Source organism: Mustela lutreola, chromosome 6 (assembly GCF_030435805.1).
Source record: "Mustela lutreola isolate mMusLut2 chromosome 6, mMusLut2.pri, whole genome shotgun sequence".
NCBI lineage: Eukaryota > Metazoa > Chordata > Mammalia > Carnivora > Mustelidae > Mustela > Mustela lutreola.
Genome location: NC_081295.1, coordinates 42,315,634 through 42,341,156, shown reverse-complemented (window position 1 = coordinate 42,341,156; position 25,523 = coordinate 42,315,634). Strand labels below are relative to the sequence as shown.

The 25,523-nt window shown below is 36.0% G+C and overlaps 1 protein-coding gene across 1 annotated transcript; it reads left to right on the top strand.

Moving 5' to 3' along the window:
* The first annotated feature begins 2,643 nt into the window (after positions 1 to 2,643).
* On the top strand, positions 2,644 to 24,236 carry SPACA1 (sperm acrosome associated 1). The gene is made up of 7 exons (XM_059177117.1): positions 2,644 to 2,995; positions 8,672 to 8,728; positions 15,600 to 15,701; positions 16,443 to 16,549; positions 17,212 to 17,347; positions 22,515 to 22,635; positions 23,525 to 24,236. The coding sequence occupies exons 1-7, from the start codon at positions 2,677 to 2,679 to the stop codon at positions 23,679 to 23,681; spliced, it is 999 nt and encodes a 332-aa protein (XP_059033100.1). The 5' UTR covers positions 2,644 to 2,676; the 3' UTR covers positions 23,682 to 24,236.
* Positions 24,237 to 25,523: the final 1,287 nt, after the last annotated feature.

Genomic DNA, 25,523 nt, shown 5'->3' with positions numbered 1-25,523 from the left:
GTTAAATTACATTCCTTAGAGTTTATGGGACTTTCTTTACCCAAAAAGAATATTTTCAGAAAAATGAGTCCTAAATTGATTTTTGAAGCACTCAACAATGTTGCCTTGAAATACTACAGTTGTGGTTGTTGTTGTTGTTGCTCTTCTTCTTCTTCTTTTTGAGAGAGAGAGTGCGCAGAGGGGAGGGGCAGAGGGAAAAGAAGAGAGAAAGAATCTTAAGCAGGCTCTGTTCCCAGCATGGAGCCAGACGTGGGGCTCAATCAGGACCCCGAGATCATGACCTGAGACCAAATCAAGAGCCTGACACTTAACCAACTGTACCACCCAGCAGCCCACCAGAGATCTTCTTTCAAAGTTTATATTTGAAAACAATATTTTTCTCAGCATTTAAAAAGGAAAAATTTTCTCTTATTAATTTGACCATGACACAAAGATCTTTTTATCTCAAGATCATTCCTAGATTCCCCACTTTATTTTCCCTCCTAATCTTCTCAGGCACTACAGTATTTTATGGTATTTTTAGTTAATATAGAATATTACCAGAGACTCCCTCCCAGTACCAACTCAGACTTTAATACTGATCAGTTTTAGCAGTTCTTGTCTTTTACTTATCTCAGCTAGAAGACTTTGTAAGAAAAATGCAAATAAAAATTTCTGCTTTTGTTTCAAGTAATCTACTTTTCTTATAAATAAGTGGCTCTAAAGACCCTCCTAACACCTTTCCCAGTTACTTGCTTATCTCTTAGTCTTCCTTTGCTGGATATGCATATGTTCCAAACGCCAGAGTTTATGCCTCAAGTTCACTTTGCAGTAGGTTATTCTTCAGCCCATGTCCCACAGGAATTGACGTTAAACCCCAAAGTATGGGATAATATCATATAGAAGTATAGCCAAATGAGCTCTGTCTCAAATTTCATATATAAATCTACTGAATATTCATCAATATTCTATTCGTCATCTATTCATCAATATTCTCTTACCACCACATTGTAGCTGTTAGATCTACTCAAATTTGGAATAACAAGATAAAAAAAAAAATTCAGCCCTAATCTTTTTTAGTCCTTGAACTCTTTTAACTCTCAATTACCCCACTGAATGGTTCTTCATTGTTAACTTTATATTCTGTGAGTCACTAAGCACTGAATGAGCATTCAGGAGATATGGTTGTGAGACTCTGCTTTAAAAATAATTTGCTGGGGGCACGTGGGTGGCTCAGTGGGTTAAGCCTCTGCCTTCAGCTCAGGTCATGATCTCAGGGTCCTGGGATCAAGCCCTGCATGGGGCTCTCTGCTCAGCAGGGAGCCTGCTTCCCCGTCTCTCTCTGCCTGCTGCTCTGCCTACTTGTGATCTCTGTCTCTGTCAAATGAATAAAATCTTTAAAAAATTATAATAATTTGCTGGATGATCTTACCTGAGCCATTTACTGGACAGCCAGTTCTTAATCTCCTTACTTAAAAATTAGGGGCTTGGAGTATTATAGGATTTCTAAACTTCTGACTCAAAAAGTCTGTGTTTCTATTCCTAAAGAATCCTGAATTAATTAAAGCAGACTTGTTGAAATTAACACCATCAATGGAAGGAAATTAATGGAATTTCATTTCTTTCTATAATATAATTGGACATATAGATACTGAATACCATTAAGAGGGTAGGGGGAAATTGTACTTACCTCTAAGATTTTCTGATTCAAGTGGCAATGCCAAGGTATTCTTGCTTCTAGTCTGATTCAACCTTAGCAAAAGACAGGATTTCTTTTTGGTAAAACAATTGATTCTTGGGTTAAATCAATGTGTGGGTTAATGGATTATTGTCAGAGAGTGGCCTCTTAGCACTTTATTCTTGGCGTGTTACCCTTTTTAACATTTGCGTTAGTGACCTGAAAGAAACGTATTTCCCAAATCAAACTTGGGTGGAATATCTAATATCAGACAGCAGAATAAGAGGTCAAAAAAACATCAGCGAGCCTTAAAAAACAGGCACAAAAGCAAGAAGACAGAAATTAACAGGGACAAAGGTTACATTCTAGATTTGGTTCCCCAAACATCAGCTATCCAAATACGGAATGGAGTAGAAAAGGCTTGACAATCGTCGCAGGCTCCCCTCTTCCAGTCTCTCCCCATCCCCCAATCTAGCATGAAGCAGCCCCACATGGAATTGATGAAACAGCACCAAATCTTAAAACAGAAACACACCCTCTGGTGTATTATTAACAAAAGATTCAAATCCGAGAAAGAAAGCGCTTCCTATATCCTCTCCTGCAGATACGGATCTAGTTTGGGGCACCGTACTTAATAAGGCTATGACAAATCCTTCTTGATACATGACGAGTTGGACACTCCGTGCGAGGAATTTGAAACCAAGTCACACGAAGAATGCTTCAGGGTCTAGGGATATGGTTTGCGGAGAAGTACACGTAGCAAGGACGAAGGTCTCTCATAGGAGAGAAGCGGGAGCGAGAAACGCCCGCGGCTGTGGCTAGCGCGTTGCTTAGTAACGGAGGCCGTGCGCGCGGCTGCTGCCGCCGCTCGCGCACCCGCGACGCCGGAAAGCAAGCGGCGCGGCCCAGGCGCCGTCGGAAGTGCCGAGCGAGGTGCGACGGGCGACCCCGCGCGCGTTCCAACGGCGCTTGGACCGCAAGTAGCCTTCTGCTCGCCGGTGACGAGCCGTGACGCCTCAATGGTTGCCGGGCGCGGCTCGGGGGTTCGGAGTCTGGCGGCTCCTCTCTTCGACGCACCTCTTGTCAGGAGCCGGCGGCTGCGACTGCGCCTTGGTCGGCCGTCGGGGCCGAGAACCATGAGCCCCGGGGGCGCGGGCTGCTCCAGCGGGCTGCTACTGACGGTCGGCTGGCTGCTCCTGGCGGGCCTCCAGTCCGCCTGTGGGACGAACGCCACCGCCGCCGCCCAGGATCCCGGCTTGGCCCGCGAGGGCGAGGGCGAGGGCGAGAATGAGGCGGAGGAGGAGCCGAGAGCGAGAGCGAGGCTGAGAGTGAAGCCCAGTCTGTGGCTGAGGAGGATGGTGAGGGCGGGAGGCTCCTTGACAGGGGCCAGTTGAGGGCAAAGCCCTGCCCTCCGTCCGAGGACGATGAGAATTATTATCCCTGTTAATATCCGTAGAGCTCTCTTGCAGACAGCCTCGAATTTATACTTTTTTCATATGCCTAATGGCCTTGAACAGAATGTGCTAATTCTCCAAGGCCACAGCAAGAAAAATAAGCATGTACATAAAAGTTGTTACAGAATTGCTGTTAAATATTGCTCTGGAGAAGGAAAAAGATGCCCCCCCCCCCTTTTTAAAGGGGTACGAGTCGGGAGTAACCTCTCACCCATGGGAATTATTTTGACTCCTTGCAGTTACGTGTTTTTCTTTCCCACTGTAGATTTTTTTTTTTCCTGTTCCAAATTGCTTGAGGTCTTACTCCTTTCCACGTTTGCTCTTTAGCTTGGAGCTCAAAAGAATTAAGAATTCCCCTTACTGTGACACATCTTAGACCAAAATGCTGCAGAACTGCCCAGAAGCCCCATGTCAGCTTCATGCAGGTCTACACTTGAGCACCTCTGTAGTGTGGTGGTGTAAGATTTGTACGCTCAACTTCCAAGCAACTGTGGTTTTGTTGGGTATCTGGAGAATGAGACTGTGCTTGGTCCATAAACTTGCCTTATTCTGCTGGCTCATTAAGCACTAAAACTTGACGAGCTATTATACATGTTTTATTGGTTAGTAACTCACATCCTGGTAGGTAGAAGTCCAGCTGCTGGTTTGCAGCCTTTGAAATCAGTAGAAATTGTACCATTTCCCTGTAAACAACCCAGCCAAGATTCTTTTAATATTCCTGGCAATCTCCTGTTTTCTATACATATAGAATAGTTGTTGTATTTATCTGCTTTTCTTTTATTTCCTGATGACCGTGATTTTCAGCTATGGAAAGAAATTAGCCATCTGAGATTAATGGTGGGGTGGAGGTTTGCATTGCCTTCACTACATTACAAGGAGCTTGGAGAGGTCCTTGACTTTGGAAATGTGAAAGAGACTAGACAACAAACATGTTCTAAAATTTAATAGCTGTTGCTTCACTCTAGTTTTAAAAGTGGTTGAATTAGTTTTAGTATTGAGCTGTTCTACCTGTAAAATGCTAAATAGAGTTTAAGTTAAACCCAGGCAATGAAGTTATGTTGTCTTGGATACAAATTAAAATGTAGGCAAGTTACTTATTCCCTCGTCTCAGTTTCCTGATCTGTGAACTTTGGAATTTTCTATGTACAATTTTATGCGCAGTTGCATTTTCTGGGGAGAGTGAGAATTCAGAACTGTAAACAGTCGGAGGTGTGTAAGATTGGAAAATTTCCAGAGCCATTATTAAATTTTGACAAAGCCCCTTTTAACTCTCAATCGACCAGCAAAAACATTCATCACTATTTGCTATCAAATGGACATTTTTTTTTACTTTTAAGGCATTTTACAAGTAATTTACAAAAGTAAGAATAAAGGGTTAATGAAAACAAATTTGAAATTTTAGTGAGAATGTAAATATGGAAAACTCCAAATTTTTATTCCATATTTCCTGGTTTTGAAGATGTATATATCCCAAATGGGAAAGATATTTTGAAAGCAACTAAATGCTCACTGACTGTTATGCATGAATCTGGAATGTATCCATCTTATAAATATTGATTCCAGACTTCAAGTACATCTCTAATAGATTATAGTTTATTACTTTGTGCATCACCAACACACAATACTTTTGAAAACTGTGAAGCTATGTATTTTGTTGATCAGGAGACTACCATGTGGTTTACTCCATGATTACAAAATGTTTTCATTTTAGGCTTAAAAACATAATTAGAATTATTGGTCCAATGAATTTTATTCATTTCTACATCATCTATTTTCTTTTAGTCACCTTTGTTTACATACCTGCCATCATGATCTGTTCATTTACAAACCTGTTATCAAGTAAATTTTGGTGGATAAACAGCTTTAAAGAGGAAAGAGTGTTGTCCATAACCTTTTATGGTTATGGACAAAACAGTATAGTCCAGCTTCTTTTCACAAAACATTTCAGGATCAAGTTTTTCCTATTGAAAGACTAACTAGATGAGAATACCATATATCCTTTTCATACTTAGAAGTGAAATATTAATTCATTGATTCTTGAGTTAGAGAAAATTCATCTAGGATATTCATCTAAGTTGCCATCATCTCTCACTCATTTTGCTTATGCAATCAGTTTCAGCATCATCAGCATGTAAGGTGCTGCTCTCTGTTCATCTTCTGATTAATCCAACAACTGTGAAGTTTTTTCTCTGTCAATTTTCTTTTTACCTTTAATGAACCAAAAAAAAAAAAAAGAAAGAAAAAGAAAAAGAAAACAAAGAAAGAAAGAAAAATTCAAAAACTTCAACTGTGTTCAATGCAAGCTGAAAAAGACTTCCAGAAAAGTGTCTCCAGAGTTCTTTTCTATCTTCCTGAAAGACAATGCAATACTAGGGGCAAAGAAATAAGAAAACAAAGGATGATCTAATAGCTATGATTTATTTTACAATTTCATCATCCTTCTAGGCAATTCCAAACTTTCTTCCATTTTATAACTAATATTTAATATTCTAATATTATTCCATATTATTTATTATATCCTTTAAAAAACACATAGTTGGGAATAATCAATAAGAAATAATAAAATCCATCACTATGGATGATGAAATAACAAAATGTTTAAAAATGTGGGAAAAATTACTAAAATATTGTGTTAGATTTATACTCCTTCCTCTTATACTTCCCCATATCTTTTACACCTTTTATACTTTTTTTTTTTTTTTTTTTTTTTTAAAGATTTTTATTTATTTATTTAACAGAGAGAAATCACAAGTAGATGGAGAGGCAGGCAGAGAGAGAGAGAGAGGGAAGCAGGCTCCCTGCTGAGCAGAGAGCCCGATGCGGGGCTCGATCCCAGGACCCTGAGATCAGACCTGAGCCGAAGGCAGCGGCTTAACCCACTGAGCCACCCAGGCGTCCCTCACCTTTTATACTTTTTGTATACTCTATAACTTTTATAAATTGATGGGTATACCTATACCTATGCCCTTAGATTTATAGTTCTCCTATACCTATATCCTTACATTTATAAAAGGGGCCAACAATAGATCTACATAATAATTGCAAAATAGAATGAGTTTCATTCTTTACATTTTATCCTATATAAATATAACTGTATTTTCTTTGGAGCACCTCTAAGGAAGAATAAAAGTTATGAAAGATCAACCTTATGTATTAACTCTTAAAAAAAGGATTCAAAAATTAATATTGGACCCTGATGGTATGTACCAACAGTTAAAATGTGCTGTCCAGAATTGAAAAAACTTTCCAAGATCTGATCAGAACAAAAAAAGTGTAGGATCATTATCTCCATCATTATGGCTGACAGGCTTTTATCAGTAAAGTCTAAAAACCAAGTAGATTTTTAGAGTGGCCTCTTCATAGTCTTGATGCCTATTGAACTTACTATTGAAATCTCCACTCATTTTCACCTATTCTATCAAATTAAGACTGCCTATCATATTTTGGGGACAGTTACTTTTCAGCTTTATGTACAAGACTTACTTCCTTAAGGTTTCATTTTGTTAGACTCATGAAGTATTCCACTGTGGCACTTTTAGAGCCAGATTTATCTCTGAACATCTTTTATATCTTTCCTAGTTTTTCAGAATCTCTGGACTCAGTCAGTATGATACCAGTATTTTCCAGGTCATTAATAAAAATATTAAATAGGACAGAATCCTGTGACACAGCATTCCTTACACATTAACACTAACCAGTTAGCATCAGTGGATATTACTGTTTTTAATGAGTTACACATAAAAATTTATTGACATTCAGACCATATTTTTCCTTTTTACTCTGGTATATAACAGAAAATTTTGACAAATACAATACTAAAGTCTGGATACATGCAATTTCTCTGACCCACCATGATAGGATTCCCATAAAAAAATGGAAGACATTGAATGACCTAATGGGCACTCAAAACCAAAACGGACTTCAGAGATCATCTTATTAAATCCAATTTTTTTTTGAAGTTAGGAGAACTTAAGTAACTTTCTCAAAGTAGCATAGGTAGTGAACATAGGGCTGATTGATTGTTTTTTTTTTTTTTTTAAAGATTTTATTTATTTATTTGACAGAGAGAGATCACAAGAAGGCAGAGAGGCAGGCAGAGAGAGAGAGAGGAGGAAGCAGGCTCCCTGCTGAGCAGAGAGCCCGATGCGGGACTCGATCCCAGGACCCTGAGATCATGACCTGAGCCGAAGGCAGCGGCTTAACCCACTGAACCACCCAGGCGCCCTGATTGATTGTTTTTTAGTGACTTTTGAAAAGAGGTTATAACAGTCTAAAGGTATTAACTCATTCTCCTACCTGTGGTTTTCTATGTTCAAGATTAAACTTTTAATTTACATCTCATAATGTGCCAACAGAAAGTATCCAGGCGTCTCAAGCAAAAACATCATTTCATAATTGATCTTGATAGTCTGAATAATTTCCCAATGTCAATATTGATTTATTTAACATACATGGATCAAGAGCATACTATGCATTCAGGGAACTGTATTTGGTGCTTGTAAGTATAGAATAGCAGTGTTTATGAAGGTATTGTCTTACAGAAATCAGAATAGGAAAATGTGATGTGCACTGAGTGTGAAGTTATGATATCTTAAGCATGTTTATAGCACTAAATAAGTTACAGAATGTTTTCACCTATGTTGTCTCATTTAATTCTTACAAATATTCTTATTAGAGAATCATCAAATAAGATAGGTTCTCCTTTCCAAATTTTTGCAGAATAGCTAATCAGGCCTGACAGAGTTTATGTAATTTGCTCAAATTTAGTTGATTAGTTGTAGAAACAGCAATTTGGACTTCAATTCCATTGCACTTTCCCATGTAATATTGTTAATTTAGGATACAATGCTTAAAAAAATTTTAACACCTCATGTAATATTTCTTTATTTTGAGACATTAGTCCTAATCTGCTATGAAGAATTGGTTATATCCTATAGCTGGTGGAAATAATGCCAAACTTCAGAACAATTAGAAACAGAGAAACTTGTGATTTAAAAATCAACAGTACTTATCTACTCAAATGCATTTATATTCCTAAGTTATCCTGCTAAATAAAGTGTTGAAATAAATTCTTGGGAATAGTTTATCATCTTAATCTAAGTAGAACATAATTTTAATGGATATTCGGTATAAGGACTTATTTTTGGATGGAAATGTTGCACTCAAATCTTTCTGAAAAAATAGAGAATAGAAAAAATTGGGCCTCACAATTGATTGGCAGGCTTTTTGTTTTGTTTTGTTTTTTTTTGATCTATAGAGCTTTAGCTCACCATGTATTGAGCTGATGAAAATATTATTTTTAATTTTATAAAAGTTTAAATATAGAGCTTTTCAAAGTATTTCCTAATTTAACTCATCATTTCAAAGGTTTAAGCTTCTTTTAATTTAAGCAATAATAGAAAATACAGTAGGAATGACATTGCTTTTCTGATTAAATAAAACTAAAAACTATCTGCTTCCCATATGATAAGTGCTTGTATCCCTTATCCTCAAGTAAGAGTTTTTCCCTTTGAGAAGTTTTCATATGATTAAATAATGTATCTTTGCACTTTATGTTTAGTTTCAAATACGACAGTAGTCAAAGAAGTAGAATTTGGGATGTGCACCGTTACATGTGGTAAGTAGCAAAGAGCAGATAAATCAACAATATTATATTTGGTGGGGGGGGGGGGAAGAAGGTAAAAACAGGCAATTTTTGTTTATAATTGTGTACTTGCATTTATCTCTCAAACTATAATTTACACACAAAACTTGAAAGGTAAGATATTTTCAGTTCACAACCTGTCTTATTTTAAGCCAGCCCCTATTTTTTTGTGGGGGGGGGCATATACTGCCTTCACCAAGAAAAACTTTATCTCACAGATGTTCAGAAGCTGAAGGATCTTCTGATGCATCTCACAGATGTCTTCCCACACACTGTGTGGCAAATCAAAAAACTTGCCTATTTGTAATAGTCTCTTCTAAAATCTACATTTCTCCAATTCATATGTTATGTCTTGGAGAAAAGAGGTATTAGCTTTGGGGGGGAAGACAATATTAAAAAACTATGACATGAATGGAAACTGGACATAAAGTCTCTTACATGGGGGTGGGATTAAGGCTACACATACTATAATAGACCAGTGTTTCTCAAACTTAAGTGTTCACCCTAAGTGCCTACAAGGCTTGTTAAAACACAGACTGCTGGACCTACCCCAGAGTTACTAACTCACTAGGCCTTTGGAGGACCCAAGAATTTGTATTTCTAAACAAGTTCACAAATAAAGCTGATGCTGCTGGTTAGAAGACTATCTTTTGACAACCACTTTGAGAACTACTGAGAAGACAATAGATAATTCACAATGATATTAAGTTTATTCTAAATAGAACTGCCTTGGAAAAATGATAGTGAAGTTAGGGAAAGACAGAAACCAAATGGTAAGAAGACAGAAAAATCCATGCAGACCTAGAGCAGAATGATTTTTTTAAAAGAAATATACCTGAATTATTTATATTTGAGTTAACATATTTTTAGTGTGGCAAAATAAATCTAACAAAATTTAGTACTTTAACATTTTTAAATAGTCAACTCAGTGCCATTAAACATGTTCACATTGTTGTGTAACCATTACCTCCAACCATCTCCAGAACGTTTTCATTATCCTGAAGTAAAACCTCCATACCCATTAAACACTAACTCTGTTCTCCCCTCCCCTCAGTCCCTGACAATCATTATTCTTTCTGTCCCTTGAGATAATTTTAAACCCATTTTTTACTTTAACCTTAGTGGGTCAGTCACAAATTAGAAGAATACATGTAATAAACTTGTGAATATTCATTTGTAATTTACTTTGCTGCCTTGAGAAATTTCACAGAATTATTTTTATGGGAGTTCTAGTAATTTTTGTTGTATTACTCTATTATTTAAAGATGTATTTCAGAAATTATATATTTATTCATTCATCAAATGATGTTTTGAATTTTGCCTACTATGTGTCATGTATTGTTTTGGGAGCTAGAATAAAGCAGAGGAAACTCCTTGCCTTCAAGGAGTGTATATAGGGGCAAAGACAAAAAATAATATTAAAACTGGCCTCATAAAATGAATTTGAAAGTTTTCCTTCTACTTCTATTTTTTTGAAACAGCTTCAGTAGAATAGGTGTTATTTCTTCTTTAAATGTTAGGTAGAATTCCCCAGGAAGTCATCTGGCCCTGAACTCTGGTTTTTTGGGAGGTTTTTGATTACTACTTCAATTTCCTTGCTGGTTATTGGTCTGTTCAGATTGTCTATTTCTTCCTGTTTCAGTCTTGGTAATTTATAAGTTTCCAGGAATGCGTCCATTTCTTCTAGATTGATTAATTTGTTATCATATAGTTGCTGGTAATAATTTCTAATTGTTTCTATTTCCTTTGTGTTAGTCATGATCTCTCCCCTTTCATTCATGATTTTATTAATTTGGATCCTTTCCCTTTTCTTTTGGATAAGTCTGGCCAGAGGTTTATCAATCTTATTAATTCTTTCAAAGAACCAGGTTCTAGTTTCATTGACCTGTTCTACTGTTTTTTGGTTTATATTTCATTGATTTCTGTCTCATCTTTATTATTTCTCTTCTCCTTCTTGGTTTAGGCCTTATTTTCTATTCTTTCCCCAGGTCCTTTACATGTAAGATTAGCTTGTGCATTTGGAATTTTTCTAATTTTTTGAGAGATGTTTGGATGGCTATGAATTTTCCTCTTAGGACCACCTTTGCAGTGTCCCATAGGTTTTGGATCATCGTGTTTTCATTCTAATTAGTTTCGATAAATTGTTTAAGTTCTTCTTTAATTTCCTGGTTGACCCACTTATTCCTTAGCAGATGTTCTTTAACTTCCAAGTGTTTGAGTTCCTTCCAAAAAGAATTATTCACCACAACCAGGTGGGATATATTCCTGGGATGCAAGTATGGTTCAACATTCAGAAATTAATCAACATGATAGAGCACATTAATAAAAGAAAAAAACAAGAACCATCTGATCCTCTCAGTTGATGCAGAAAAAGCTTTTGACGAAATACATTATTCTTTCCTGATTAAAACTCTTCAAAATATAGGGATAGAGGGAACATGCCTCAATATCATAACAGCTGTCTATGAAAAGTCCACAGCAAATGCCATTCTCAATGGGGAAAAACTGAAAGCTTTTTCCCTTAAGGTCGGGAACACAGTAGGGATGCCCAATCTCACCATTATTGTTTAACATAGTACTAGAAGTCCTAGCAATCAGACAACAAAAAGAAATAAAAGGCATTCAAATTGGCAAATATGACATGATACTTTATGTGGAAAACCCAAAAGACTCCACTCCAACGTTACTAGAACTCCTATCGTAATTCAGCAATGTGGCAGATAACAAAATCAATGCACAGAAATCAATTGCATTTCTATACACCAAAAATTAAGCTGAAGAAAGAGAAATTAAGGAATTGATTCCATTTGTAATAGCACCAGAACCCATGAGATACCCAGGAGTAAACCTAACCAAAGAGGTAAAGGATCTATACTATAGAAGCTACAGAACACTTAATGAAAGAAATGGAGGGAGACACAAAGAGATGGAAAAATATTCTACGTTCATGGATTGGAAGAGTAAACATTGTTAAAATATCTATGCTGTCCAGGGCAATCTACACATTCAGTGCAATCCCCATCAAAATACTGTCAAATTTTTTCATGAAGGTGGAACAATCTTAAAATTTGTATGGAGCCAGAAAGACTCTGAATTGCCAGGGATTGTTGAAAAAGAAAACCGAAGCTGGGGGCATCACAATGCCTGACTTCAAGCTCTGTTACAAAACTTTAATCATCAAGACAGCATGGTTTTGGCACAAAAACAGACGCAAAGATCAATGGAACAGAATAGTGCAGAAATGGACCCTCAACTAATTTTCAACAAGCAGGAAAGAATATCCAATGGAAAAAAAGATTGTTTCTTCAATAAGTGGTGCTGGGAAAACTAGAAAGTCACATACAGAGGAGTGAAACTGACCATTCTCTTAACACCATACACAAAGATAAACTCAAAATGAATGAAAGATCTAAATGTGAGACATGAATCCATCAGAATCCTAGTGGAGAACATAGGCAGTAACTTCTTTGACATCGGCCATAGAGACTTCTTTCAAGACATACCCCAAAGGCAAGGGAAACAAAAGCAAACATGAACTTTTGGAACTTCGTCAAGATGATAGGCTCTTGTACAGCAAAGGAAACAGTCAACAAAACTAAGAGGCAACCCACGGAATGGAAGAAGATATTTGCAAAAGACACTTCAGATAAAGGGCTGGTATCCAAGATCTTTAAAGAACTTCTTAAACTTAACACCCACAAAACAAATAATCCAGTCAAGAAATGGGCAGAAGACATGAATAGACACTTCTCCAAAGAGAACATATGACTGGCTGACACCTGAAAAAATGTTCAACATCACCAGTCATCAGGAAAATACAAATCAAAACCACAATGAGATACCACCTTCCACCAGTTAGAATGACAAAAATTAACAAGATAGGAAACAACAAATGTGGACAAGGATGTGGAGAAAGGAGAACCCTGCTACACTGTCAATGAGAACATAAGCTGGTATAGCCACTCTGGAAAACAGTATAGAGGTTCCTCAAGAAGTTTAGAGCTACCTTACGACCCAGCACTTGTTCTACTGGATATTTACTCCAAAGATACAGATTAATGAAAAGAAAGGGCATATGCACCCCAATGTTCATAGCAGCAATGTCCACAATGGCCAAACTGTGGAAAGAGCCAAGATGTCCTTCAATAGATGAATGGATAAAGATGTGGTTTGTATATACAATGGAATATTACTCAGCCATCAGAAAGGATGAATATTTACCATATGCATTGACATGGAAGGAACTGGACTGTATTATGCTAATGAGATAAGTCAAGCAGAGAAAGGCAATTATCATATGGTTTCACTTATATGTGAAATGTAAGGAGTAGCACGGAGGACCACAGGGGAAGGGAGGGAAACCAAATGGGAAGAAATCAGAGAGGGAGACAAACCAAGAGAGACTCTTGACTCTGGGAAACAAGCTGAGGGTTACAGAAGGGAGGTGGGGGTAAGGAGGATGGGTAACCAGGTGATGGTTATTAAGGAGGATATGTGTGGTGATGAGCACTTGGTGTTATACACAACTAATGAATCATTGAGCACTACATCAAAAACTAATGATGTATGTTGGTTGAACACAATAAAAAAACCTAAAACAGTAATATTAAAACATATAATATGTCAGATGCTGATAAATTCTAAGGAGAAAGATACCTTAAAAGGCAATATTTTACATCTAAAATATTTTAAAATATTTTCAGTTTAAAACAACTAGAGGAACAAAAGCACTTAGTTGAAAATTCTATTGAACTCTCAAAACAGTATTTTAGCAGTCAAAAAGTTTTCTTTTTCTGGAATACCCAGGCAGATTTTTAGTGTTACTTGGAGTTACAGAAAATCTCACACCTACACACATTATCGCAATGAACTGCATTTGGCTAAATAAATTCATAAATAAACTTGCTTGGAAAATATTTATGCATTTCAGAATAAGGCTGTGCATCTAGAGAGGTACTTTTTATAAATTCAAGTGACGCTATACTGCAGCCATTCTTAGGCATCTCTTTTAATCAAGAGATCTTTCCTCAAAGAGTACACTTATGATGATCACTGAGTAATGTATAGAATTGTCGAATCATTGTATTGTACACCTGAAGCTAATATGACACTGTATGTTAACTATACTGGAATTATAACTGAAAAATTCAAAAGAAAAGAGATCTTTCCTCTTCCAACCTTTGATCTCCTTATCTCATGTAGAGTCCTCTCCTTTGCTACTCAAAGTTTGGTTCACAAACCAGCTGCATCATTATCATCTGGGAGCTTGTTAGAAATGCAGAATCTCAGAACCTACTCCAGACCTACTGAATCAGAATTTGCCTGTTAATAAGATTCACAGGTGATTGCATGCACTCTAAAGTTTGAGAAGCACTGTTTTAAGTCATCTCTAGGCGTCTACTCTTCCTTGCCCTTGAGAATGGGTTTATGTCTACAGCTATACCACCCTGAACACCCTGATCTCGTCTGATCTCGGAAGCTAAGCAGGGTCGGGCCTGGTTAGTACTTGGATGGGAGAATGGGTTTATGATTAACATGTTTAGGGGCTGAAAGAGGGAATCTGGTAGACAGGGAAATCAAGATGGATTGTTCCTTAGCCTGTGGCTACATTCTCTTATCACAGGTCACTTGCTATAGAACATGTTCCTTAATTCTGTGGTGAAAAGCAAACCCAGTGGAGAGCTGAGATCTGTTAGTAAAGACTTGACTTCTTGTTATAAAAAAGAGTAGTAATTCTCAAGAGAGTATCTTGTTTTTTCCCCATAAATAAGGTTTTATTGGAACATGCAAACAAATAAAATATAATTTCAGGGTATTTGACAACATTTATTACAATTTAGGGGCACCTGGCTGGCTCAGCTGGTGGAGCATATGATTGATTTTTTTAAAATTAACATATAATGTATTATTGCCCCAGGGGTACAGGTCTGTGAATCCTCAGGCCTATACAGTCCACAGCACTCACCATAGCACTCGAGATTATCTTGTTATAAATTGAAATTTGGTCATTAATAGTTTGTCCTCCTTTATTTAATACAGAGATCTTAGCAACCTAAATATTAAAAAGCATATATTTATGTTTTAAAAGTTTTTTGAAATTAATTATTTATTTAAGAGAGAGAAAGAGCGAGCGCACAAGTAGGCAGAGCAGCAGGCATAGAGAGAGGGGCAACAGGCTCCCCACTGAGCAGAGAGCCCGATGCAGGGCTGGATCCCAGGACCCTGAGATCATGACCTGAGCCCAAGGCAGAGGCTTAACTCATTGAGCTCCCCAGCCTCCCCTTATTTATGTTTTAAAATGTGATTTTTTGAATGTCCTTCAAAGGTCCAAGACCACTTCTAAAACTTCCTTGGCCAGACAAATTTGGGAGACCCTGCATCTTACTATATTTCATCAAATCTAAGACTTTCATCAGCTACGAGAAGCATATTTTATACACCTCTAAAAAAGGAGAAATGCTGCTATTTGTCACATGCTGTCAATTCTAAGATAAATTCTGCTCATTAATTTACTAGCATATTAAAAAGTTCCCCCAAAATCCTTTAATACAGAGGACAATTTAATTTTAGTTAATGTATCATTTTCAATGTGTATAATTTTGGAATCCTTTTTCTTATGGTGACAACTAGAGGAACTAGTGTTTCATGTAACTCACTTTGAGAAATGCTGTTTTATGAAATAATTCAAAATGAGGGGCATAAAAATATTCTAAGTATTATCACTCTAAATTTAGGCATTTAACTTCTGAAATTAGAAGAAGAGTCTCAAAATAAGATCTAGATGGAAAAGTAAAGGAAGTGGAATGAATTTTTCTTAACAATTTGCTGATTTTTTTCACCAAAGGTGTTGGTATTAGAGAAGTCATACTAACAAATGGATGCCCTGGAGGTGAATCCAAGTGTATTGTACGGGTAGAAGAATGCCGTGGACCAGTAGATTGTGGCTGTGAGTTGGACTCTGTATTGGAGGGAGATGAGGAGGAAGACTTTACTCTGGGGAAATAGCCTTAACCTCAGGTTGCCATGGGTGGAAGGAATTGAGAAATTGATATATTGAAAGTAAATAATAATAAAACTTAAAATTCCACTTCTCTAGACAGTTAAAGCTCAGAGTACCTTTCTGCCTTTGCCTTACATTTGTCAGTGATGTCTAAAATTTAACATATAGTCTCCATAATACACTGGAAGCTTATTATACTCAGGGTCTCTGGTCAAGGCTGTCCTATGGTGAAACACTTTTGACACTTTGGTAATGGTATTTTATGAGTAGATTGGCAAACTTTAAATTGGGAACTTTGAAAGCTGTTCTTTATCATATTATACTACTTTTGAGATTTCATTATCTCTAGTCAGGGTGTGGCAGGGGTGTGGTCCCTAACCAGTAAATTGAAAGCCACTAGCAGATCCCAAAGTTTAATCTAATACATCACTAAACTGGTTGCCCTTGCCATATTTTCTGTGGAAGGAACACACAGCTATTGTATTTCCCACCTGCTTCTTTTGGTGACTTTGCTTTTCATCCATCACTCCTCTCTACTTGTCTACATTCAAACCCTCAATAATAATTTTGAGAATGTCCAGCATATAGTTGATTTTAACACTGAAAGTGGCTTTTAAACGTAGCCTTTGTATAAAACAATTTATAATGCCTAATGGTATATATGTATTTAATTTTTCTTGTTTTTAGGGGGAAGACCAATTTCAGAAAGTCTTGAAAGTGTTAGACTAGCATGTATTCATACATCTCCTGTAAATCGCTTCAAATATATTTGGAAACTTCTAAGGCCAGACCAAGTAAGTAATAAACATATGTAACGTGGTGATTGCTAGTGAGTGATAATTTTTTTTTTCCCAGTGCTTGATGGCTATAAGAAAACTCTCTCTTTAGAAGCAGTTTGCATAAATGAAGTTAAAATCTTACAACTTTATTATTATTATTGAGATTTTAATTGAATTGGATTTTAATGCAATAATAATTACATTAATAAATGGGGCTGAAACTGAATATATGTCTTGGGTCAGCTATTATCAGAATTTAAAAACATCCCTTTTATATAAAGTATTCTATTTTGGAAGCAAAGTTTTTATTTGTATGTATAGGAATTGGATGATGATAATAATAGCTAACATTAATGGAGGGCTTATTAAATATCAGACAACTCAAGCGCTACAGTTTCTTTTAACCCACATAACAATCTATGAGGTAATCCTTATCATTATATGCATTTTACAGATAAGCAACTGAGAAGCAGAGTGTATCTTGTCCTGGGTCACACAGGCAGAAGTAGTAGGATTATTGATGTCTGGATTGTCTGACTCTAAAATCCATGTGCATAATTAATTATTGTCCTAGATTGAGAGATTATGACTACTCTTTCCTTATGGGAAATAAATTGTTTCCTGATCTTAAGTTTACATGAAGAATGTTGGCACTTTTTTTTTTCCTTTTTAAATAGCAACCCATTATCCTTGCAAATGATTCAGCAATCCTGGAAGTACGCAGGGAAGTTCATCCCTCGGTTTTTGAGTGTTCTACCTTGGATAATAATGAAATAATAGCATCTGTGAAATTCACAGTCTATACAACAAGTGGTAAGTGCCCAGTTATGTTTTGGTTTGCTTATATCAAATTCTAAAAAGCAACAAAATCATCTGGAGGGCTCCTTGAACCAGACTGATAGCCCCACTCCCAGAGTTTCTGATTCAGTAGATCTAGGGCGAGGTGACACAATAGTTTACATTTCTAATAAGTTCCAAGGTATTGCTGGTTTGGAGACAACCTCTGGGAAACCACTGGTTTATATCATTTAGACTTTCTACAAGGTGGTGCTTAATTTCTTTTTCACAAAGTAGAGTCAGATGTGTTTCCCTTTGGGGAACTCAGTGCATTCCTGAAGCATCTCCAAAGAACAGTGCTCTAACTTGACTTATAATCTCTTACTTCTATCACAAAAGTGAAAATGGGTACATGGAATCCTCATGGATGCTTACAAAATTTTTGATATAGTAAAATAATAAAATTAAGAAACATCCAAACATGGTTCTTTAAAAATTATTCACTTGAAGAAAATATTTTTTGATGAAATAATAATGCAGTCCTCAATATATGTCATAAAAAACAAATCTTGAGTATAATTTTATACGAGAGAAACGGTGTTTGCCTTGCAAAATGGATCTGTGTGCATGTCCTTTCAGTTTAGACTATGATATCTAATATATCCCATTATTTCTTTTTGTCCATTTTGATCTTAACCATTTTATTATGGTTGTCATTGTTGTTGAAGGTATGAGGGGGTTTGGTCACAAGTTCCTTTGAGAATCCAATCAAGGCTCAGGAGGTTTTTCCCAGAAAAATACCCACATAAATATGCTAAAAGCTACTTTTTAAGAGAATTCATGGATTTCTTGAAGCTTTTTCTCAATCCCAAATAAAGAATTTATGCTATAGTTTAGAAACATCTTTCAGCACAAGAGTTTTTATTAAAATGGAAATAAGCTAAAGTGTTTCAGGACTGACTTTTAAAAATAAACTATAAGTTTCTTTAATGTTTTTACTACCTTTAAAAAAAACATTCATGTGAAAGCTCATAATCTTAAGTTGAGATATCAAGTGTTATTAAAAGGATAATTTCAATAAAGTGCTAAAAAAGGCAAGAAAGGACCAGACCTCATCAAACTGAAAAATACCTCAGTGAGTACTAGTTCAGTGTGTTAAAACTTTTGGGGAGCCATTCTTTGGTTTTTGTCCCCACAGCCTAGTCCTTATTATGACCATAGCTCCTCATGTGATTGGAAGATTTTTTAAAAATTTTACTTTATTTTAGTTAAATTTAGTTAACATATAGTATATTATTAGTCTCAGAGGTAGTGTTCATTGATGCATCAGTTGCATATAACACCCAGTGCTCATTACATCACATGCTCTCCTTAATGCCCATCACCCAGTTACCCCATTCCCACCACTCCCTTCCCCTCCAGTAACCCTCAGTTTGTTTCATAGAAGTCAATATGCATTTGACAGTGTGTAAGCTAAGGGCTAGAACATAGATCCTGAAATGTTAGCCCTTAAATGAAACAAAGTTGACTTCTCTCTTTTTAAAAAATTATTTATTTATTTATTTATTTTTGCCTTGGCAGCTCATAATACATTTTTGGGTTTTGTTTTGTTTTGTTTTTTACTTTATTTTATTTTTTCAGTGTTCCAAGATTCATTGTTTATGCATCACACCCAGTGCTCCATGCAATATGTGCCCTCCTTAGTACATATAACCAGGCTCACCCAACCCCCCACCCCTCTTCCCTCCAAAACCCTCAGCGTGTTTCTCAGAGTCCACAGTCTCTCATGGTTCATCTCCCCCTCCAATTTCCCCCAACTCCCGACTTCTCTCTTGTAGCAGTCCAAGGCTGGTGGGTTAGCTCTGTCATCTCAGAACATGATCTGGTTAAATGACAAAAATGTTTCTAGAACACTTTGGTATCAGTTAGTTTCTTTTAAAAATGACAATTGGGAATACCACTGGGATAGACCCTTTTGGCTGTTTGGACATCAAACAGATATTTTGTCTATAAATGTCAACACAGTATGGTACTGCCTTGAAACAAGTACACAATTGAAATATCTTTAGGGTAAGTATGGTTTAGTTAATGAAAATTTCCTATCCATCCTCTGTACATCAGATTTTTCACTTCCACAATAGTTGTCTTTATAATTAGGCATTGTTATGAATTGAATTGTGTCTCCCTTCTCAAGTCCTAACTCCTAGAGCCTCAGAATGTGACTGTGTTTGGAAATAGAATCATTGCAGATGTGATTTGTTCAGTTAAGATAAGATCATACATACTAGAATAGGGTGAGTCTTTAATTCACTATGACTGGTGTCCTTATAAGAAGAGGGAAATTTGGACACAAATACAGAACGAGAGAGAAGAGAATGTCTCATGAAGCCACAAAGACACACACGGAGAAGACAGCTATGTGAAAACAGAGGCAGAGACTGGAGTTATGTTGCCATAAGCCATAAGGGAACATCCGGGGCCACCAGAAGTAGGAAGAAGAAAGGAAGGAAGACCGCCAGAGCCTTTGGAGTGAGGGTGGCCTTACCAATACCTTGCATTCAGACTTTTAGCCTCATGAACTATGAGACAAAAAAATTTCTGTTGTCTTTAAGTCACCCAGTTTGTGGTACTCTGTTATTGTGGCCCTAGAAAACTAATGTAAACCTTAGCTTTGTTTTCTTAAGAAGTGAGAATATTGAAATTCAGTCTATTTTTCATTTAAAAATTTCAAAAGGAAATGCAGCCCATTTTTTTTAAGGTATAAAAGTAGTCTAGATATAAAAGTGATCCTTGCAAGAAGACTACCCTTGAAATAAAGTAAAATCTTTATACCTCTCACTCTTTATCCTCTCATGGCTAGTATTATAAGGCAGTGAATAAATGGAATGGAATTTTGCATTTCTTCTTCTCAGGTTTTAATCCTAAAAGGTGTCTTTCATTTTAGCTTAAAAATAAACAAACAAAAAAAAAACAAAACCTTATTGCTTTTGGAATCTAAAATTATAAAAAAAAAAAAAGATTTGAAAAATCCAGCAATGTTGGCATATAAATATGATTTGATTTCTCTGTCACACTTGGAACTACTTAGTGAGATCACTAATTGAGTTTATAGCACTGGAATTACTAAGGAAAATGAAAAATTGTACTCCATGGTGTTTAAAGAGTAGAACGAAAATCCAGACAAATAAGCAATTGAGATTGCCCATATAGGAAACTGCTTCTGGTAGAGTGGTACTTAGCAAAATTAAAATATTACAATATATAAAACATAGCTTGGGAAATCATTAAATGGCCCTGAACGTTGGTTCACTTATCTGTGTAATTCAGTAGTTCCATCTGGTGATCTCTCTGGTCCTTCTCCATACAAATTCTTTAGGATCCTATAATTTGGGGGACCGAGAAGAACCACAAGAAAGCTTTATAATTGGTAAAGTAAGTAATATTTGATGCAAATTGGCTTTTCACCAATTTAAAATGTAGCACTGTTATAATACATACAATAGACTGGCTGTGTCTCTTAAATAGACTTATTTGCTGGAAGAGCAGAAAGTTTGAGAAAGAATAATTTAAAAGTGTTGTGTGTTTTGTTTTTTGTTTTTTTTTTTTTTCATTATGCCAGCTTCCATTTAATAAATTACTGCCTCGGGTACACTGAATGGCATCATAGTAGCTTCAGATCCATTAAGAAACAATTTAGTAACTCTACAGGAAGACAGGTCAAGGATAACATTGGCATTACCTTGTGTACCTGAAAAAAAAAAAAAAAAAAAAAAGTGTTGTGTGGATATTTGTGTAAAATTAAACTACAAACCCTATCTTACAACATATATAAAAATTAGAGATATGTCATTGTTCTAAATGTAAAATCTAAAACCATATATCTTTAAAATGGAAACATACGAGAAAATCTGCATGATACTGGAATAGGCAAGGGTTACTTAGTTATGACTCAGAAAACAGTCACCATAGAAGGGAACATTGATAAATTAGGCTTCATCAAAATAAAAAACGTTAGTCCATTAAAAGAAATCATTAGAAAAATGAATATGCAAGCTAAAACCTGAGAGAAAAAAATTCACAAAACATGTATAACCAGTACAATCAGTTTGGACAAAGATCTTAGAGTTTCTTGGAAAACTAAAGTGTAACTCTACCCTATGACCCAGCAGTACCACTCTTAGGTATTTAAGAGAAGTGAAAAATGTGTGTTTGCAAACAACTTGCATAAAAATATTCATAGAAGTTTATTTATTTATTTATTTATTTATAATTTTTTATTTTTTATAAACATATATTTTTATCCCCAGGGGTACAGGTCTGTGAATCGCCAGGTTTACACACTTCACAGCACTCACCCTCCCCAATGTCCATAACCCCACCCAGAAGTTTATTTATAATGGCTTAAAGCTGCAATGGCCTAGATGTCCATCAGTAGAAGAATGAATAAACAAATTGGAATACTACTCACCTACAAAAAAGAAAAACTATTGATACATGCAAAATTATGAGTGAATCTTTAAAACAGACTGAGTAAAAAAGCCTCACAAGAAGGAATACATAGTATATGTTTCCATTCCTAAGAAGTTCTAAAATAGGCGGAACTAATCTGTGGTGGAAAAGAAAATCAGTAGAGTAGTTCCCTCCAGAAGATGTGTCAGGAATTAACTGGGAGGGGCTCAAGGAAGTTGATGGGTTATAGCAATATTCTGTGTCTTCATAGGGTTTGAATTACATATGTGTGTTTGCATTTGCCAAAACTAAGTAAATGTACACTTAAAATCTTTGTGCAATTCATCATAAATTTTACTTCAAAAAAAATGTAAGCAAGTATTGAACTTGTTTGATATGCCTGTTGAAGATTTTTATGGGAAGTGTGCAGACATTAGCAAATTATGTTGAAATGCATTGAAAAATAAGATGGGTCAATGAATTTGTAGAAGGATGGGTAAATGGATAATAAAATGTTGATGGTAGTGTCTAGGTGGTGGGAGTACAGGATGTTCATTGTTCAATTCTTTTGACTTCATGTTTAAAAAGGACATTTCAAAGGTGATGAGCAAGTTTACTAATAATAACTTTCTTTCCACTAATTCTTCTGTGTTTAAAATTTTTTCAGTTTTTTTTAACTATAAAGTTTCCATTTAGATATCTCTCTTTTTTTTTCCAGTGGTAATAATCATCAGGTGTGTGTTTTTTTCTCTAGAATTGCAAATGAAAAGAACAAGCCGGCCAGATACTGATGCAGTCCTAGTTTTTGTGCTGACCATAGGAGTTATTATCTGTATATTTGTGATCTTTATACTTATCTTCATAATTATAAACTGGTAGGTAAAGGGTTGAACTGAGTCATCACCCTTACTTGATGTCCTCCTTGTTGTCTCCCTGCTTGTTTGATGATAACCATATCCCAGGAGGCCTCCCACATGTATCTTGAAACAGTCCAACACCCCGTATACCTCCTGCAACTATTCTACATCAGGCTACCTGAGCTCATGACTTGCTTCCCACCATGAGAGAGAAATATGTGCAATGTTTATAATTTTATATAGTAATTGCAAAAAAAAGTTTTGAATGAATATGTGTATTGTTCAGTTGTAGTTTTCATAACTCTAAAACTTGGTTAGTGTAACCTACTCTAATTTTTTAAAAGATTTTATTTATTGAACGCAGAGAGAGGAAGGGAGAGAGACACAGAGCAAGCACAAGCAAGCAGGGGAGAAGCAGGCTCCCTGCTGAGCAAGGAGCCCAGTGTGGGGCTTAATCCCAGGACCCTGGGACCATGACCTGAGCTGAAGGCAGAGACTTAACCAACTGAGCCACCCAGGCGCCCCAATTCATTTTTTTAAAAGAATATTTCTAACACTTACATGAGTACAGTCTGAGGGCTCATCTACTATCATAAATATAGTGGATACACAACAAACTAAAAATAAATTATGACTAAGGAGGCACTTCTAAATATAGAAAATTATATATATCTACTTAGTTTGGGTTTCAATTCTTTTTTTTTTTTTAAGATTTTTATTTATTTATTTGACACAGAGAGGGGAAAGCAGGCTCCCCAATGAACAGAGAGCCTGATGTGAGGCTCCATCCCAGGACACTGAGATCATGACTTGAGCTAAAGGCAGAGGCTTAACCCACTGAGCCACCCAGGTGCCCCTGGTTTTCAGTTCTTAATGGACTTTTGTTTTGTTTCTGCTTTTTCTTCAGGGGGGCAGTCAAGTCTTTCTGGGGAGAAAAAGCCTCAACAACTGAGATACAGTCTGAGCTGAGTTCAACAAGATATAAAGATTCAACTTCTCTTGACCAATCACCAACAGAAATACCTGGAAATGAAGACGATGCTTTAAGTGAATGGAATGAATGATATATGGACGATATATAAGAAACCAAAGGAGAGTAGAGAATATCAGATTCATTACTATAAAAATAAAATATATAGTGAAATACTTTAATAATATTGCAAGTGATTTCCCACAGTCTGAAGGTAATGAAATATGAGAAGGGGCTGTTTTAGTCAGTGTTACCTTTGTGATGAAGTGATCAAAAATTTGTTTTCAACATTTGCCACTTCAGATAATTACTTGGTAACATTTATCTAGGGATATACACACACACATAATATTATAAACATATTTGCGATCAGTTCAATCACTTCTAAGGTGATTTGCCTGTTTTGTCCAAATAAGAAGAATGTAATATAGAAGATGCGTTGCATATTAGACATTTTCCCTTGTGGGATCGCTGGGTTGAGCAACTAAAGCAAATCATACTTGAGAATTTCTAAAGGGCATATGACAGACATACAAAGATTCACTTGTCAGACCTGAAATAATAATAATAATAATAACAGCAGCAGCAGCAGCAACAGCAACAACCACCAGCAACACATAGTAGCTGTATTAGTAGCTACTATTATAGCTACATAATATTATAATATTATATATTCTATAGTATAGTATATATATAGTATAGTATAGTATAGCTACTATTATAGCTATATTAGAAGCTACTATGTGCCAAGCATCACTCATAGCATTTGACATTATTTTAGATAATGTAACTATGACTGTATATAAGAAATCTGTAAGGAGGAACTGGGGTGGAACTTGGAGATGGATGGCTGAGTAAATGATACAAATTTAACATGCCCTGTGTTTCTCACAGAAAAAAAGTAAATTAAGGACTTTTGAATGTCCACTGATAAGAACCTTCATTGTATTTGATATACAGGTAAAAACTTCTCAAAGCCATTTTTTCTTATTTCTGAACATCACTGTCATTTCGTGCTGTGTCATGTGATACAGTTATGGCCAACTATCATGTAAGATATCAAGGCACTAGACAGTTTGATTTGGTAGATTTATCAGAAATAAATTTTCAGAGGTTATAAGAGTAGCACAAAATACACTTAATTTTTTATAGATGAATTCTATGCCAATTTTATTCCTCTTATTATATATCTTATATAATTAAATATCAGGCCCATGCCTGATGACAGCATTAACTCTGCCCATCTGTAAAGGAGACACTGTAAATGGGCATTATTGTATATGTCCCTCTAGTAGCTGAGAAATAGGCTGTGTTGTGGAATTATCCATGCTTTCTATTTTATATTTGTATTTTAAAAAAGCAATGGAGAATTAGCTGGAAAATGATTGTTATCTGTTGTGGGAATTCCACTAGAGACTTCAAAGTGAAAAGAAATTGTTTTAATAAAATATTCCAAAATAATTGTGGTTTTTTGGTGATACCCCTCTTCCTCCTAGACAAGTGTGAAAAAAAAAAGTCAGGTTTCCTTATTTCTTATTCCTGATTAATTATGGCATAGGTGCTAAACATTATTGAATGGTTATTATTATCCTTATTTTTAGAACCATGAGTAGCAGTGGTTTCTAACTGTATTTCAGTGACCATTAATGTTCAGTCAGGTTAACAGGTTTAGTTGTCAGTGCTGTTCACTGAATATTTCTGTCTACTCTTCAGGCAGATGGTCTGGTGGGGGCCATGTAACTAGTTCTGACCAATAAGTTGTGAGCCAAAATTCCAAGTGTCACGTTCAGACTAGAACATTTCACTGTGAAAGCATCCAGAGCTTTTCTCCTCTCTGCCAGAACAAGCAGAAATGCTTAGGTGGTGACTCTTCTGACACCTTGGATTCCCAGAGTGAGGTTCACATGGCACAGAATCTCTAGTCAACCAACAATAG

What these genes read in the sequence shown, in the direction of transcription:
- SPACA1 (XM_059177117.1), top strand. Translation starts at nt 2,677, where the DNA reads ATGGTTGCCGGGCGCGGCTCGGGGGTTCGGAGTCTGGCGGCTCCTCTC. An exon ending in GAGGCTGAGAGTGAAGCCCA is followed by an intron (nt 2,996 to 8,671) that starts GTCTGTGGCTGA and finishes CTTTATGTTTAG; the next exon opens with TTTCAAATACGACAGTAGTC. An exon ending in CACAGTCTATACAACAAGTG is followed by an intron (nt 17,348 to 22,514) that starts GTAAGTGCCCAG and finishes TTTTTTCTCTAG; the next exon opens with AATTGCAAATGAAAAGAACA.